Source organism: Sciurus vulgaris (genome assembly GCF_902686455.1).
Source record: "Sciurus vulgaris genome assembly, chromosome: 4".
In the NCBI taxonomy this organism is placed as follows: Eukaryota; Metazoa; Chordata; class Mammalia; order Rodentia; family Sciuridae; genus Sciurus; species Sciurus vulgaris.
In genome coordinates, this window is record NC_136464.1 from 183,636,989 (window position 1) to 183,654,667 (window position 17,679).

General features: G+C 50.3%; 1 protein-coding gene across 4 annotated transcripts in view; it reads left to right on the forward strand.

The window, feature by feature from the left end:
- The window catches only part of MYO16 (myosin XVI), a 551,974-nt gene that overhangs the window by 142,141 nt on the left and 392,154 nt on the right, over positions 1–17,679 (forward strand). For all 4 annotated transcript variants that reach the window (XM_079137420.1, XM_079137419.1, XM_079137417.1 and 1 more), the window contains one exon: positions 3,901–4,164. In XM_079137420.1, coding sequence (XP_078993546.1) covers positions 3,939–4,164 — 226 coding nt within the window. In that variant the 5' untranslated portion in view covers positions 3,901–3,938. The remainder of the gene's footprint in view (positions 1–3,900; positions 4,165–17,679) is intronic.

Genomic DNA, 17,679 nt, shown 5'->3' on the forward strand with positions numbered 1-17,679 from the left:
TGTTGCATGTTAGATTATTTTGTCTTTATCTGTAACATATTTCAAGAGGTATCTGAAAGCACCTTGATTTTAGGAAAGATGCATCTTAAATTTTATCCCGTTTGCTTTTCGGTGGTAGTGGTAATGACATTTTTGGACTTTGTCAGTCAATGACACTTTACAGATCTTTTTACATCTTCCAGCGTGTTGGTGAGATGGCATTCCTTGTTAGGCTTGAAACCTGATGGTCTGCCCCGTGTCTGGATTTGTGCTCAGTGACCCTCTGAGCTATCAGTCCTGGGAAGCGTCGCTTTTCTGTGCAGAAAGCTGCTGGCGAAGAGCTGCTCTCTCCTCCTCTGCACTCATCTCCTGCCCCTCCCCTCTCTCCCGCTATTATTTTTTCTATGCTAGAGCTTCAATCCCAGGTAGAGTGGAAGCAATGACAGCGGGCCTCCTTCTGAATCTCACACAGGTGGATGTTTTAAAATTAGCCATCCTTCCTTCCACGGGCAAAACGCCCAAGCCCGTGCCCTTCACTAATCTGCGCAGAGTGGCCCTGAGACCAACCCAAGCTCCACTGTGGCCCTGCCCTCACTTGGTTTTAGATCAAGCTTTTTCTAGTTTTAGAAAATGAATTGAGGTCATTACCATCTTTATTCTTTGAAAGAATTGGGTAAAAATGCAGGCTGTCCATTGTTAAATGCTGGAAGAATCATTCCAGCCATATTTTTGTTCTTGTTTTTATCTATTGAGTGTTTTCTGTTATTGTTTTTGGGGAACAGGTTTTTAACAACTGGTTTAATTACTATAATGACATGAATCTATTCATTTTTTAATTTCTTCTCTAGTCACATTCTGTTGTGTGTTTCTCGTGCCTTCACTTTCTCTCTTGGCTGGTTTCATTTCTAATTGTTTTATATTTTCTCCTCCTTCCTCCTCCGCCTTCCTCCTCCCCCTCCTCCCTCTTCTTTGGTCTGGGCTTCCTCGGCTGTTCTTTTCTACCTTTATGAATCTGATATTTTGCTTCTTGACTTTTGAAACTGTATTCTTTTAAATATGCACTTAAAGCTTAAATTAATTCCTATGAGCTGCTTAAATTTAATCTACACAATTAGATATGGATGTTTTGTCAGTGGATGACCAAAAATATTTATCTCTACCATGCTACCTTCACCACCCCATGCTTTGCTGAGCATCAACTTTGTAAGTTCCTGAACACTCTGGGGTGAGACCCCATTTCTCTGCTTGACGTCCCACTCTTGACCGTGTTAAGAACTGCCTTTGTGTTCTCTCCTCTTCTCTTTTGAGATCTGCTTTGCTCTGTGGTCTGAGACATAGTCCATTTCAAAAATCACCCACGACTCTTGGGGGAAAGTCCGTTCCTGAAAATTGGGTGCAAGTTTTTAGGAACAGCCTTTGGAGCGGTCTCCGCCCACAGGATTGCTGTCTTCTGGTGCAGGGATCCCAGAGTGGTGTGTGTAGAGGTCCTCAGCACTTAGTGGGCTGTAGCCACGTGGCCATTTTCACTCCAGCTGAGGTGAGGGTGTTTCTAGTGCGTACAAGCAGAATAAGTTCAGGAGTGCCTCTTCTTAGTGGGTTTTCCCTCTTAACCTCTTTATTTTTCTGGTTTGCTATAATATAATGCCCTGAGACCACCCTGCTTAGGACCTCCGTATGTTGCCAAGTCTGGCCTCCAACTTGCAAGACTCCTGCCTCAGCCTCCTGAGTTGCTAGGATTACAGATGTGCACACTGTAGGCATCCCCATAATTATTACTTTTAGTGTATTGTCTTGCATATCAACATACCCGCACCCAAGAATGTAGCTGATACTCCTGTAATCAGACCAAAAAAGGAAAAAGTCAATGCCCGATGTATTTTCCGATTATAAAACACCAACGTATGGATAATTTCAAGTCAAGGGACAGGGCATTATTTAGCAAAAGAAAAAAATCTAAATTAAAATTTCACACGTTTAATTTGAAATTTAACAATAATGGCCTTTGGTTCTTTGAAATCATAGAGAACCAGGACATTAATTTGAGAGCAACCCTCTGTGCCATTTTGACAGGCTGTGGGGGACACTCAATGAATCCTGAGCCGTCCCTGTAGAATCCCTGAAGGTTAATTGACAGTTTCACTGGGAGGCCCTTCTCAGCGCTAAGCACTGGAGGGCGACCGTGTCATCAGACGATCAGATGTTCCCCTCCCCGCCATCATCAGAGTCAGTGTGTGCCCACCATTCTGCCTCCTGGGGTTTTCCTGGTGGCCCTGATGACCTCTGGGCACCTAATGACGAGCTAGGACAGTCACCTGAGTGTGGCGAGCGTCAAAGTTGGTATATCGACGGAGCTGCTGTTTCCTAAGCAGATGTCACTGCAGAAGGCTCTCCCTGCTCAGTACTCAGCAGTGCCACCAGCGCTAATGAGAGCTGTCTGTGGCAGCGCGGCGCTCTGTCAGATCAACGCACTCGGGGCAATCTGTCATTACTTCAGAGCTGCCCGTGTCTGTCTGTGTCAGAGTCATTGAAAAGGGACCGGTTTGTATGTGGCTAGTTGATATTTCCAACATCACTTTTACAAATACTTATGAAAAGTCTGGTGAAAATATGATGGCAAAATGGTAAGCTTTTGTCAAAAGCAAATAAACACCAAAATAAGATCCCCGCACTGCTTCCCCTCCCTTTGCCCTTCCAGTGTATGCAAAGGCAGCTGCACGTGAGGTGCCTGCCTTGAGACAATCCTGACTTGCTCCTGGGCCTTTGTGAAGCACATCTGACTCTCCTAGAATCATCCCTTTGGTCCTGAGCAAGCCTCAGCTGTTCTCAACTAAATTTTCTTTACTTGCAAAACAGAGATGGTCATACGATAGAGCTGGTGTGTGTGAGATGAAGATTTGCAGTGTATGATAAACAGAGAGAGGACCAGCATTACCCCACTTGTCCTAAGGAATTGGGTGCCATTCCAAAGACAACCAGTCTGCAGCCATGGCAAGTGCTCAGCCACACTGAGTGCCCATGTAGCTACTTCAGCTTGCTTGAGGCCCCTGTCCTCAGTATTTAAGGAAAGGACATATAAATGCTGCTCTCAATCCATCCAGTAAACCAGACTCTAGACTTTTCAGTGATTAACATTCATTTTCTGCCAGTAGGAAAATTTTAGCCTGGTGCTAAAAACATGTCTTTACAGTTTCATTTCAAGTGTTTTGGGTGATGGTCAGGAAATATAACCTTGAAGGACAGTGAGTGTTTTTAATTGCAGAATGAAAATTCAGTTTTTAACCACTATCTTAGTAAAAACAAAAAAAGACCACAACAGCTATGATCCTATGCACCACGTTGCCATGCAAAAAGAAAATCTCTGTGCCATCTCTCTTACACTTGACCATAGCTGGGGCTCTTAGAAATAAATGCCACTGATCATGATGGAAAGGGTTCAGCAATAAATGGTGGGCAGCAACACTGCAGGATCCAAAGAGTTGAAAGCCGTGTGCATTCCGTGCCATTAAGTCAGCTGAACCATGTGTGCAAAACCAAGTGTGTTAGGGTGTTCCGAGAGACCCAGAATGACTTGCTTCCAAAATGAAATGCACATAGTTTAGTTAGCGTTATTCAGCTAGAAGTTTAACTTAAAACCAGGGCCAACGGTGACACCTCTGGTGTGGATTTACAAAGTTAGGAAAGGATGCATGGTTAGTGGTTGTTGAACAAAACTACCTGTGTCTAACTCTGCGGTGTGTGTTACCATGGAAGGCTGAGTGAGACATCCACTCCGCTTGTGTCCCCTCATCTGTAAAGAGGACTTTGTCCGTATCAAGCCCAAAAGAGCAAAAGGGCTTCGGGGTGGCGCGTGGCGGTTTGAAATGGGGCGGCCGCGCAGCGCCCACAGGCAGGCCGAGTGACTTCCGCCTTCGTCTGTTCCAGGTTGCTTTCAGCTATGCAGCGTGTTCCGATCCCATGAAATGGAAATTGACCAGTGCCTGCTGGAGTCCCTTCCCCTGGGCCAGCGGCAGCGTCTGGTGAAGCGCATGCGCTGTGAGCAAATCAAGGCCTACTATGAGCGCGAGAAGGCCTTCCAGAAGCAGGAAGGGTTCCTGCGGCGGCTGAGGCATGGCAAGCACCAGAGGGTGCGTTTCAACCTGGCCGACATGATTCAGGATGCCATCATCCACCACAACGACAAGGAAGGTGCGTGGCGCGGGGAGGCCCCTCCTGGGGTTTCAGGGGTCTGTTTTCATTGTTTTGGGGGAGGGTCGGGGAGCGGTGGGAGATAAAAAGCCTTTTAAATATTGCAGCATGCCTTCTCTTCACCTTCTGAATTATTCAAGGAAAAAAATGCTTTGTCCAGAGAACATTTATCGAAAATCGCAAATATCCCCCAAAGAGGAAAACAATAAAATTATGGTGAAATTGTTGAATTTTGCTTCCTAAGTGCTATCTGAAAAGCAGGTGATTTCAGATTTCATTCAAATCGTTAATGAAATTTTTATCTATGAAATGGCTCCCTTTGATGATTCTGATTGTAAAAATCATGGATCGTCAGCAGAAACATGAATAGATTTAGTAAAGTTGGTCCCCTCAAAATTCTCACGACGTCATAGTCAACTTACCAGAAACTCATCATCTGTACCAGTGTCCGGAGGAGTCTCCCCGACCTCCAGGAGCTTGAAGTTTCAGGTCTGTGATCCACTTTCACCTGCCTCTTAGGCTGGGTGAGACAGCGAGCTTCCTCTTCTGGGCACGGGGATGCGGTTTCCCAGCCTCATCTCTTGCAGACCCTGCCTTTCCTGTGTCTGCTTTGGGTCCTCTGTGGAGATCAGTTCGCCCTAGAAGCATGGGCTTATTTCTGATCCATGCTCTGTCCCGTCGTCTGTCTGGTGCTGTCTTCCCTCCTGTGCTCTGTGGTCTGCCCAGAAGTCCGTACCTCGCTGCTGCCAGCCGTCTTCATTTCACCAAGGACGCGCTTTGTCTCGTACCTCGCTGCTGCCAGCCGTCTTCATTTCACCAAGGATGCGCTTTGTCTGACCCTTGAATTTGTCTGACTTACGGTGTCTGGCTTTCCTAAGATGGTCCAGTCCGAATCTCAGTTGTCCACATGAGACCAGGGCCCTCCTTTCACAAGTTCCTGTGTGTGAATTTTTCTGTTTCTGTATTTAGAAACTTCTTGCCCAAGTTCTAGCATGAGAGAACTGTTTCAGCTCTGGGTCTCAGTGAGGAAAGCCTTGAAGAAACAAATATGAATTAATTTGCATTGGTTGGCTCTAAAACCAGGGTTGAATTCATCTAGGGATTCTTCACCATGCCATGAGCACAATTTGAAATTCAGTCCTGAAACCAATTTGGTTTTTTTGTAGCTCATTTAGTGGCAGAACTTTCCCTGATCTATTTATATTTTTTAACTTGTTTAATATGGAAGAATCATTAATAGCATATGTGATTCCAGGGCTTTCAAATAGGGATTGTGAATCTAAGAAAAATGCCAGCACTTATATACAATGATAACTATAATAGGACTCAAGGGTTTCTTTTCCTGACTGCGCATGGGCTCCTAGTTAACTAAGCTCCTCAGAGAGTCCTGCCATGTATAAAAAGGACAGTGCAGTAGCAGGACTCTGTGAAGGGAATGTGAGCTGGCAGGACCTAGCGTATCACCCAGACCAGCTCCCCAAGAACTCAGCTCCGGCCCCCGCTCCTCCTCCTCTGAGGGTCTGTCTCCCCCCGGGGGGTCTCTCTGCCTCTGTGGCCCTTCATTTAACTGACACCTCTTCTTGGAGTCGATCAGCATGCGGAGGGCAGGAACAGTGTACCCTGGACTCCTCCTTCCCTCCTGCCTCGCTCATCCCTTCTGGGAGAGTGGAGGACGAGGCTGGAGCCGGCCTCCCTGCCTCACCCTCAGCAGTCTCACAGCAAATGTGCTGGGATGCAGATCTTTATAAGTAAGCCCTCTGTTGACTTAAAACTAAGGAAACAAAAAATTGCTCATAAAGTTATAAAGCCTCTTGCACAAAATAACTGCAGACATTGTAAAATCATGTCTAAGTTAAGGTTAAAAGGAAACTGAGTAGCAAAGAAGAAACTCAGCGCCCCAAGGGCAGCTGTTACACATTTATATTTTGACATTGTAGGGAAACTTCCATGTCAGACAACCCGAGCACACCCTTAAGCAGTTGCTGTTGGCAGAAACTGTACTGTCACTTGGTGTTCAAAGAGCAGGAAGAGATGTGGACACCACCCTCAAAAATTTCCAATCCAGTTGAAAGAGAAAAATAAATCTGGGAACAGAGGAGACAGCTGCTGAGGGACAGTGTGGAGAGGCTGGTGGGCTGTGGCAGCTGGACAGAGTCTCTGGAGAACCAGATTCCCAGAGGCTGTGCCCTTGACACTTGCTTAGGTCCTGAAGGCTTGAGAGGAGGGAGGCAGAACAGGCTGGCCAGGCAGCAGTGACCGGCAGCTGCAAAGACCTGAAGCACCAGGTGGGGAGGTCCACTGAGGCACGTCTGAGAGGCTCGAGATGAGGGGGACACCCCAGGTCTGCCTCGAGGCAGAGAGCAGCAGGAGCCCCGCAGGTCCAGGACATTTCCATCCCCCAGGCGACTGTTAGCAAAACCAGCCTGGGGTGTTTAGCTGGAGGGAGGATCGAGGGCGAAGATGAGAACCGGTCACCTCGGTGAGGGAAGAGTGAGCAGAACTGGGACATTTGCAGCAGGAATAAGAGGAGGGACACCAGGAGCCATGGCCCCGGGCAGGGTGCCTTGCCTCGCCCTGGACGCACTGCGCTGTGTTCTGGAAGGACAGCCATGAGCTGAGCACCCGAAACCCTCGCCGTTGGGCTTTGCCGAGGCGTGTGGTGGAGGTGAGCCAGGCAGGTGCTGTGGGCACCGGGTGCCTCCCTGCAGACGTCTGGGGTGGGCATCTCTGCAGAGTGTTGGAGGGGCAGCAAGACCACCCGTGTAGGGCCCGAGCGGGTGGATGGAGACAGCAAGGGGCCGGGCCCGTGGAGTTGGGAGGTGCAGGCGAGGGCCGTGGCTCTTGTGTGGGGCGCTCTGACAGCACTGGGGTTCCGGGCAGCAGAGACAGACGCCCTGGAGTGAAGGGATCAGCCGGGAGGTCCTGCGGGAAGGTGAGCGAGGGGCTGGACCTAGTGGAGCAGGAGTGGGTCGGCCAGCTGAGGGGCATGGCGGGTGGCTGAGGAGGAGCAGGCAGGAGTGCTGGTCTTCTGGCCGCGGGGAGCAAGTTGACTTTCTGTGCCACCAGGATGGATGACCCAGGCCTCAGACGAGAACGGTGTGCATGCACCTCTCCCAGTGGTGAGGTCCGAGCCAGGCGTGGGGCTCCAGACCTGCTCCTGCATGCTGCCTTCCGAGGCCTCGGCCTTCGCTGGCCCTGGCCTCCTCTGCCCCCGGCCTCCTCTGCCATCCTCACAGCCTGGTGGATCCAGGCTCCCTGCCTCCTCACGTTTCTCTTCTTTTCCACCCTTGCATCTCTCTAACCAGCTCTCCCGCCAGCCTCTTCCAGTTTTAGGGCCCGTGTGATGACACGGACTCATGTGGAAAGTCCAGGATTCTCGCTGCTTCCAGTAACTAGTAACTAGTAACTAATTTTCCCCAGTAAATTCAATGCAAATAGCGCAAAATTTGGGAGCCAGAGTCCTCCCACTATAAGGAATAACGGACTTAACGATGGTGTCAGGCTTTCTGGCCTGAACAACTAACAAGTTAGGGGTGCCTCCAGGAGTTCAGGTTGAGGCTCATGAACACAGAGGTGGTACTGACAGCCAGGGAGCAGGTCTGCTCACCCAGGGAACAAACTCAGATACAACTGGAAGCCCAGGTCTGAGACCTGCGGAATCCCGCTACTAAGAATTCCCTAAAACGAGGCAGAACCAGACACCAGGAGGAAAGGAGGAACGTGGGGACAGGTGCTTTCTTGGGGTCAGTGATGGAAACATCCAGGGAGGAGGGATTGGTCAGTTAGGCCAGAAGCTGCTGCTCTGGGGGACCGAGGCCATTAGTTCAGGGGAATTGTCAGGAAGAAACACCTCTGTGGGCTGGGATCCAAACGGGGGGCGGGGGGAATAAAAATGGACATGAAAACTATGAAGACTCCTTAAAGGAGTTTCCTGTGAAGAGGAGAGAGATGGCAAGAAAGGGCGGAAGGAAGAGAAATCAGAGTTGGTTCAGGTGTGTATGCTGAGAAAAGGTTCATTAGAGAGGAGCGCTGATACCCTGGAGTCAGAGAGCCACGTGGCTGGAGCAGGTCCACGTCACACAGACCCCCACGAGACCTGGTGCCCACGTGGACCGCCATCCTGGCAGCCGCAGTCCTGGCCGCTGGGTAGGGTCCTGGAGGGAGACAGTTTTGATTTCAGTGTCCAGGCCAGCCTTGGAGATGCTGGCTTAATGGGTCTGAAGTGGGCGGTTTTCAGAGATGCCTGGGAGGCAGGGTCAGGTGGGTGGGGGGCAGCCTGTGGGGGCTCTTCCTGCTCATCGGTACCTGGTGAGAGAACCATGACTGTCCACTAAGATGGGGATGGAGACCAGAGACTGCAGGTTAGGGAAAGAGGAGAAGGGGTACAAATGTAAGAATAAGTGGGCAGAGAAATACACCATGGAGAGGTGCTAGGACTTTTAGGAGAAAATCAATATAAAAACAGAAATGGAAAAGAAAGATCAGTGTGACTCAGGAGTTTCAAGAATGGTTTAACATGGTCTTTTTGCCCCTCTGTCCTATTCTTCATGCCTTGGTTTCGTATCCTGAGACTTCCCCATAGCTTTTATAGTACAGTTTGCCCTCGGGTTGCCTTTGCAGAAATTATTCCACATGTGTACTGAGATACCATTTTGGTGAAGTATAACACAAGCTTATCAATAGACATTCAATATTTCTTGCCAAGTTTAAATCTCCTGATGATTGCATGTGCCTGGCAAAGGACTCACCGATGTATATTTTAAATGTGGCAAATGAACAAATGCATTATGTATAGCAGGTTGTTTATGAACGAGGAATAAAAGTGTGAACTGAAACAAGCAGTCGGATTTGATTTTTCAGTTCAAAAGAAGCAAAGGATAATTTCCATTTGAATAATCCATGATCAGTTTTAAGTTGAGTTTCACTGAAGAAATTGCTTTTTGTTTATGAATCACAATGGAGAGATTGAGCTGGAGAGTGGAGTCCCACTTTCTTGGTGTAATGACCAGCATCAAGTCATCAAGGTGAGAGGGCAGCAGGAAGCAGTCGCCCGTGTAGAGGCCCAGGTGTGTCTGGGTCCTTACCGGCTCTCTGTGCACCCTCATGGCTGCAGACCTCTCCTACACCCGTCTCCTTCACTCCTGATGACAAAGTGACAAATACGTCTGTGAAGGTGTTGGAGGAGAGCGTCCTCAGAAAGGCGTTCGGGTAGCTCTTTCACTGCCGTCTGTAATGGAAGAGAGCTCTGGTGGGCGAGGGAAGATATCCCTCTACTAAAGGTGGCAAAGACCCTGCGCGGTAAGGAAGGTTGGCGTCAGCATCGGATAGTGAAGGGATGCTGAAAAGACTCAACCGGGTGCGGGTCTCTAACAGCTCTTAAAATGCTGACTACATGATTACGCTGTGCACGTCAGGATATTTGACTATGGAGGGTGTCTTAGCGTGGGCCACTCTAAAGTGTCACTGGCTGAGTGGCTTCCCCTGCACACATTCATGTCTCCTGGAGGGTGAAGGACTGAGATCAAGGCAGCTGGCTTGCAGGCACCTCCTTCTTGCTCATGGGGTGAAGAGGAATCTCTGGAGCCTCCTTTTCCTTTAAGGGCACCGATCCCCCCCATAGGAGAACCCCCTTTGGCCTCATTTAAATCTGATTGCCTCCCAAGGTCCACCTAATGCCCATCACATTGGGGTTAGGCCTCCCACACGTGGCCTACGTGAGAAATGATGGAGACACACACACACACACACCCGCTTTGACTCCTGCCTTAGAAACACCTGCATGGGCCCCCGTTTGCCTCACTGCAGGAGAGGGGGCATGTGAGCTTCTTGCAGTTAGGAAGTTCAACTGTTCTGAAATGGCAAGCCATGTCTCTCCAGGTGTCCTACCCTCTCTAGCTTGTGTGGGTTTTGCTTCTTCCAGAAACATGTCCAGGAAAAAGGATTCAGTTATGTTTTCATTTAGAGTTAAGCTACTGCTGTAGACAATATGCTTATGCTACTGAGGAAGTTAAAAAATAGAAAAAGCAGCCTTTCCACTTAAACTGTGCTTGAGCTTTCCAGACTGCGTCTGTGTGAATCATTCTTCTTTACCTCGCATTCCCAAGCACGGTGTTGGCTGAGTGTAAAGAGGCAGATGCGCTGCTGCAGAGGACTTGCTGTGGTGGTGTTTATGCTGAGGTTTGTCGCGTATCCTTGAAAGGCATTGCAGATGTTTTTAAGTGTCATAGATATCGCACTTTTTAAAGTCGTCCTAATTAGTTACGCATGACAGCAGAATGCATTTCAGTTCATTGTACATGAACGGAGCACACCTGTTCATATCTCTGCTCCACCTGATGTAGACTCACACCTTTCGTGGGATCATTCAGGTACCTAGGGTGATGATGTCCATCTCATTCCACCCTCTTTCCCCTCCCCCGCCCCCTTCCCTCCTCTCACCCCTGCTCAATCCACAGTTCCTCCATTCACCACCCCCATTATGGATCAGCATCTGCCTTTGGTTTTTTGGGGATTGGCTTATTTCACTTAGCATGATATTCTCCAGCTCCGTCCATTTACCTGTAAATTCCATAATTTTATTCTCCTTTAAGGCTGAGTAATATTCCATTGTTTATATGTAGCACAGTTTCTTGACCCATTCATTTATCCAAGGGCACCTCGGTTGGTTCCGTAGCTTAGCTATTGTGAATTGAGCTGTTGTAAACATTGATGTGGCTGCTCTTCTAAGTGCACTTTGAGTATCTTTGATGCTTTGTTGTTCTCTTTGGGGAATTGGTGATATTTTAGTAATGACTTGTCAATTTAATAAACTGCATCAGTCTACAATGTGTTCAATAACTCTTTTCCCCAAAAAGAAAATTTGTTCTAGATTTTCTTTTACTGTTGTTAATGCAACTCCGAGTTACACCACTCAAAAGGCACAAGAGAGAGAGGAGGCTCGTCAGAGTGACCGGCTGGAGAGTGGGAGGCAGGGAAGGAGAGGAAGTAGAGGAGGAGGTTGAGTGTGGGTCTCTCAGGAGTTGCTGCCTCCAGGTGTCTCCCGACTGGCTGCTCACAGGGTGTTCGGCAGGAAGTGACTGCTGAGGGCTGTCCCCTGGCACCTTGCCGGCACGCCTGACTCCGGTCATGCTTTGTAGTCCCTCCTCAGCCTGAACCCTCCCAGCAGCCATAGGTAGTCAGTGGAGCAGTCTCCCCACTTACAGATGAGGAAACAGCCTCAGAAGAAGAAATGGCTGTCTCAGGCGACCTGAGGTCACACCCTCAGGCTGTACCTTGGTCTGATTTCTGGCGGTGAAGTAGCTGAGCCTTAATCCCACAAGTCCGTCTGTCTCTGATGCTGTTTGGACTCCTGCCTGAACTCTCTGCCCATGATCACGGGAGGGCCCGTGGCTGTGGGAAGCGCTCTTTGGGCTCAGGGTTACCCCACTCTCTCATGGCCTTACCAGTCTTTCCACCCAAATTACTGCTTCCATTCCCAATTCTAGTTACTGTTGCCCACAGTTTCCCGGACTTCTCCAACAGAGATCTTGAACTCATTTGTATTTAGGTGTTAATTTGTCAAGTATTTGTTTTTACCTTCTCTGAACAATCCTCAGGAAATATCAACTGTTTTTAGGTCACCTGGAGACCTCTAAAATATGCCTAGAACATGTAGAAGATATGTTCTGTTAATTAGATGGTCTATTAATTGATATGAATTATTAAGCTGTATTAAGAATTTCATAAGTATTTCTTGAGGACCAAGTTTTCTCTCCTCTATCTTATGCCCTAAATTATAGCCTTGGGTCAAAGCATAAATTTCAAATATTCCTTAAACATTTGCACATAAAAACATAAAATGGGATTTCCTGTTAATTTATGATTACTTAGCTGCATTAGACTGTTTTCTGCTACTGTAATGACATAACTGAGGATGGGTACTTATAAAGACTAACAAAGAAGAGAAATTGATTTAGCTCGCAGTTTTAGAGACTGAATGTCCAAGATCAGATTGCACATGCATTTGCTTCTGGGCCTTGTGGCCAGGGTACCCCAATGGCAGGAGCACATGCATAAGAGGTCACAGGGCAGGACAGGAAGGCCGAGGGATTCAGGAGACCAGCTTGTGTTGCTTATAGCAACGTACTGTCAAGGGAGCTTACCAGGGTTCCCTGAGAACTGCATTACCCCTTCTGAGGGTGGTGGTATCCTCTCACCTTCCCCTAGGCCCCACCTCTTAAAGGGCCTATGCTTCCCCACAAGAACCTTTGGGGGACGCTCAAATGATATGCAAACCACAGCATTAACCCAGCCCTCTCTTTGCAGTTACTAGATTGTCAGAAGTTAACTTGGTTGGTTGCTAAACAGACGTATTCGTTTACAATGTATTTTTGTTGATTTTTGGTGTAGGGCATGACATTAAAAGGAGCCTGTCCTGAGTGCCGTCTTGAGAGGGCAAGGCTCGCGCCGTGTCGTGTGGTGAGAGGGACTTGCTCTAAAGGCAGCTTCTCTCTCCCCGACCTCCCTGCTGTCAGCTGCTTAGATCATCTGTCAGGAAACCCAACAGGCAGTGGCTGGATTTACGCTGAGCCCCTTAGAAACTGGAGCCAGGGCCCTGCAGCTCCGAGGAGAGCCCTCCAGTCCAGCACGGCACCAGCCCTGGCTCCATTTACACGTTTGCTGAGAATGGGGTTGTGATCTGTGTTGAGCATTCCAGGAGGGCGAACAGCACGAGGCGTCAGACTATTTAGGATGGATGGAGTGCTGAGCCGAGTCTCCCCCAGCCACCTCCAAAAGAGCTGGGCTTAACTAATGTAAACGGCTTGCATATTAGGTCCATTGGCTTCTGAACAGTATCAAGTATCATCCTGTCCCTGTGGAAGAAGCCTGGGGAAGAACATTCCCCACAAAAGGGTGTCACGACATACTGCAGGCTGAGTCTCCCCATTCCAGGGCCGGCCTGGTGGTGGGAGAGGGCAGCTGTGTCACCCACCCCATGCACTGCTCCCTCGGAGGCCTCAGAGCCCCCGGCAGCAAGCTGTGTGCTCAGCTTTCCTCTTACGCAGCCCAGGAGGGGTTTGCAGCAGGAGGGAGCTCAGAGAGCATGTTCGCTGAGCCAGCCTCAAGAACAGGATGGCTTCTGGATGCTGAAGGATGAGCCATCCGTGTCCAGCTTGCACGTGCTCAGTGGAGCCATCCTGGGAAGATCAGACTTTCACACCGCTACATCCACTGGACTGTGTGTCTTCAGTTGATAGGCAACAGCTGCTAGGTACTTGAAGGTGCCCAATCATAAAATACGAAATCATAGAAAGTTGGAAATTAAGGGCATTTAAATTCTGAAGGATTCTGTATGAGGTTAACACAAGGCTTCATATTCCATCAATACCAAATTCAGATTCCTGAGAATCTTCATTATTTTAACTGCCTGCTGTATGGTCACAACTTTTCTAGGTACTTTAAGAATAATTGAAAATGAGAAAAATGTTCTTTAAAAACATTAATAACCTAGATGGAAAAATACCCTGTTGTTACGGTTTGGATGTGAGGTGTCCCTCAGAAGCTCACATGTGAGACAATGCAGGAAGGTTCAGAGGAGAAATGGTTGGGTTGTAAGAGTTTTAACCCAATCAGTGAGTCATTCCTGATGGGATTAACTGGAGTGGTCGGTGTAGCTGGAGGAGCTGGGAATGGCTGCGTGGCTCTTGGATATACACTTTGTATCTGGAGAGTGGAGTCTCTGCTTCCTGATGATGTGAGCTGCTTCCGTCTGCCGTGCTCTTCCGCCATGATGTTCTGCTCACCTGGAATGGGGCCGGCCTTCTATGGACTGAGACCTCTGAAACTGAGAGCCCTCAGATAAACCTTTCCTCCTCCATAATTGCGCTGTCAGATCCTTTTAGTCACAGCAGCAAAAAAGCTGATTAAAATACCTATCCATTTTTTTAAAATGGTTCCATTTGAAAGGAATTGCTGTGGGCCATCGCTGGAGCAAGAGGAGGATGAGATGAGTCTGATCTGTGCTTTTCTGTGACGATTCTGTAGTTTGGTAGGAGAGCAGGTGACTCCAGGATCGCACGCACCAGGGGAGCCCAGGCTGTGTCTGGCAGGAGAGTGTTGTGGCAGCGTTGCCAGGCCAGGTCGGGCAGTGCTCTGGAGTTGTGGAGGCCTTCCCTACTCTGGCTCACACTGGCCAGCAGCAGTCTGTCTCCCTTCCTACCTGCAAAGGCCATTCAGAGTCGCACCTGTCCCCTAGGCGGCTGTGAGGATTAGCCGGGTAATACATGCAGAGACCTTCAGATGACATCTTGTCGGGTATGACTACTGTACATGCATAATAAATGTTGCTACTTTTATCACTTGAAAGAGAATTAAGAGGTGTGACGGGAGGATTAAGAGTCTAAGGACCTTGACTGGCATCTGATTCAGCAGTGCTCACTGTGGGTGCACATACTAGACATGGAACACAGCTTTAGGAACGTCTTAGCAATCATGTTATAAATGAGAATAAATTTATCTTATAATTATACAGGGAGGAAGGCTGAAGAGAGGCATATAAGCTCAGGAAATTAATACAACCGTAAGATAATGAGAGGTAGGGAACGGATGGTACCTTTTGAAATGGATTGGAAGGGGAACATTCAGGGCACAGAGCGGGTTTCATCCATTGTTTTCTGCTATGATAGGGTCAGCTCCTTTGGCACTTCAAATGCAATGTCTTATTTAATCCCCCAAGTAAGCCTATCAAGTATGGTACTGGGTTAAGTAGCATCCCTCGCAGTTCCCGTTCACCTTGAACCTGTAAATGACCTTATTTGGAAAAGAGAGTATTTGCAGAGGAATCAAGTAATGTCATGCTGGATTTGCAGGGGCCCCAACCCAGTGATGGTGTCCTCACACACACAGGCACAGGGTGGACTGATACTGCTGCCCGTGCCCGGGAATCTGAGAGGCCTGGCCCGTCTTCCCCGAGCCCCTGGGGCACACCAGCCTGCACCCTGCGCTCAGACTCCTGACTGCTGCCTGCAGAGGGGGCAGGGAGTCTGTGTTCAGCAGCCCAGGAAACTGACACGGAGCGGGCACACATCCCTGGGGCTTCAGAGCAGGAGATGGCGCTGAGGAGGTCAGTCGCTGCCAAGGTCAGCTGCTGCTCAGCGGAGGGAGCCCGAGCCCACCGATCCCCAGAGCGGCCCTGCGCGGCTCCCCGGCCCCGTGTGCCATGAGGGGGTGCCCTCCTCCTCCTCTGAGCGTGTGGGGAGCCAGCTGCCACGGCCCTGCCCTGGCGTCTTGGAACCCTGCCTGCCCACTGGGCCGAAGCGGGCTGCCAGTGGGCTGTGCACGCTGAGGGTCTGCAGGCGCCACGTGTGTTCCCCGACGTGCCTCCATTCTTGTTGGTGGGACCTTGGATGCTCTGCTCTCTGTCAACATGTTTTCATTAGACTGTTTTCCCCAGGACAGCTGCACGTCTGATACTCCGTCGGCACGTTCTGGGGGCCAGTGGCTCTCAATCCCCGGAGGTGGCTTGTGGGGCAGGACGTGTGTGGGTTGGGACTGTCTCTGGGGACCTGTGTGTGGGGAAGCAGGGTCTTGTCTGCCTTAGCGTTCTACAGACGGCCCAGCAAGAGCTGCAGAGAGGTCTGCCTCGGCTCCACTGTCCTCTGGCAGTGAAGGGTCCCCCAGATCCCGAGTTTGAACCTCTCTTCTGGAACTCAGGTGTGTTCTTTTAAGGAGGGTCAGTGTCTCCTCTCCCGCGTGCCTGAGAGCTGGGCCGTCTCCTCACTCATTCTGGGCTCACGGCCCATTCCCCTGCTCAGGCCAGTGCCTTCCATCCATCCCGTGTGGCGTGTGGGAGAGTGCGGGGACAGGTGGCATGGCCTCTTGCTCTGGTGGCCGTGTGGCCTGCAGGTCAAGGCTGGGACTGGGCTTCCTTGCGTCCTGGCTCCAAGGTCCCCTGTGCAAGAGCAGCCTCCTCCACTCCCGTCAGAGAAACTCCTCTCCCGTGAGGCCTCCTAACATCCTGCGGCAAGACGGAGCATTTCTCCAGCTCTGCCAGTGTCCTCTCCTGGGGGCCATCGTCACTTGTCCCCATGTTCTTATTGCCCATGAGTGCTATGCAAAGAGAAGGACCAGAACTTGCCATCACTCACGGACGCACTCACCAAGCATGTGCTGAATCCTGGCCGTCCTGAGGCAGCCTCTCGGGTGCTGGGGATGTGCAGCAGGGCAGCAAGGGCACCTGAGGCAGCCTCCGGGTGTTGGGGACATGCAGCAGGGCAGCAAGGGCACAGGAGGAGTAACTCCTTCGCCCCCGATGGGTCTCGTGAGGCTGTGTGTGTTCCTGGCTCAGAGACTCTTTGTGTCCATCGAGATTCCCCAGGAGACTGGAACCAGCAGGACACAGGTGTGCGCGCACACACACACGTTTGTGCACGCCATGTGCATCCATCCAAGCATGCCCAGTGCGTACATGTCCGTTTTAACCCAGGGAAGTCCTCGTGTAGGGGTGGGAGGAGGGGTCTGCCTGGCCTCCCGAGCCCACACTCCGGTCACCTGTCAGTTCCCTCCCCTGGCCGACGTCCCTTCCCGGAGCTCTCCCATCTACTAAGGCCAGTGTCTAATAAGGAGTAATGACAGAACACGAGGTCTGTGATTTGTAACTCTTCACTCTCTTAACTTTTGATTAAATTGAAACTGAAGAAAGCAAACACTTCAGTTCACTGAATTGATGTTGCCGCCAAGGTCTCCGGTCCTTCAAATTTCAGACACTGTTGTGGTCTCTGGTATAAACCTGGAGTTTTCTTACTCATTGGGCTCACAGCAGTTTATGAGAAAAGAAAAAAATAATGACTAGCAATTTCCATGGGAAAAGGCACAACCTGTCAGTGGCCCAGACTGCTGCTTGGTTTACAAGCACAGCAGCGGAGCGGTCTGTAGATGGTCTTCGCCTTCGACAGCGCGGCTGGAGCAGACGATGAAAGATGTCTCACAGCGAGCGTGTGGATTTGCCACTTAGGAGATCAGAGAGTGACGCGCATGTGCGGGAACGCAGGACAGAAGCCACCCCGGGGTTCTCCTGAGTCTCGCAGGGCACAGTCTCTCCGGGAGCAGGAATGTGTCCGAGCTGCTCTGCACAGTGGCTCGGCGACACGTTACACTCGCCCTGGCCTCCAGCCTCCTCGGGTCAGTGTCCTTCCAGCCTCGGGGCCCACAGCACAGGATCTTCTACGGGGCTCACGTCTCCCAGTGCCACTCCTCTCCAGGGATGCTCGGGCATGGGGAGGAGCCCTCTGTAACGCCCGCGCTCTCAGAGCGGGAACTAACCTCTCCTGCAAGGCTCCCCAGGCCAGGCCAGCTGCAGTCCCCCAGAGGGTCTGTTGTGCCGCAGCGCCGGCCTGGAGCACGTGCCTGGTGCGTCCACCCGTGCTCGCCTGAGGAAGCACACCTCCATTCTACCCCGGTGGCTTCACGGCTCAGGGAAGGGGAGGAGGGCCTCTGGGCTGGACGGCGAGACCTCCCATCGCCTCCTGCGTCCCTGGT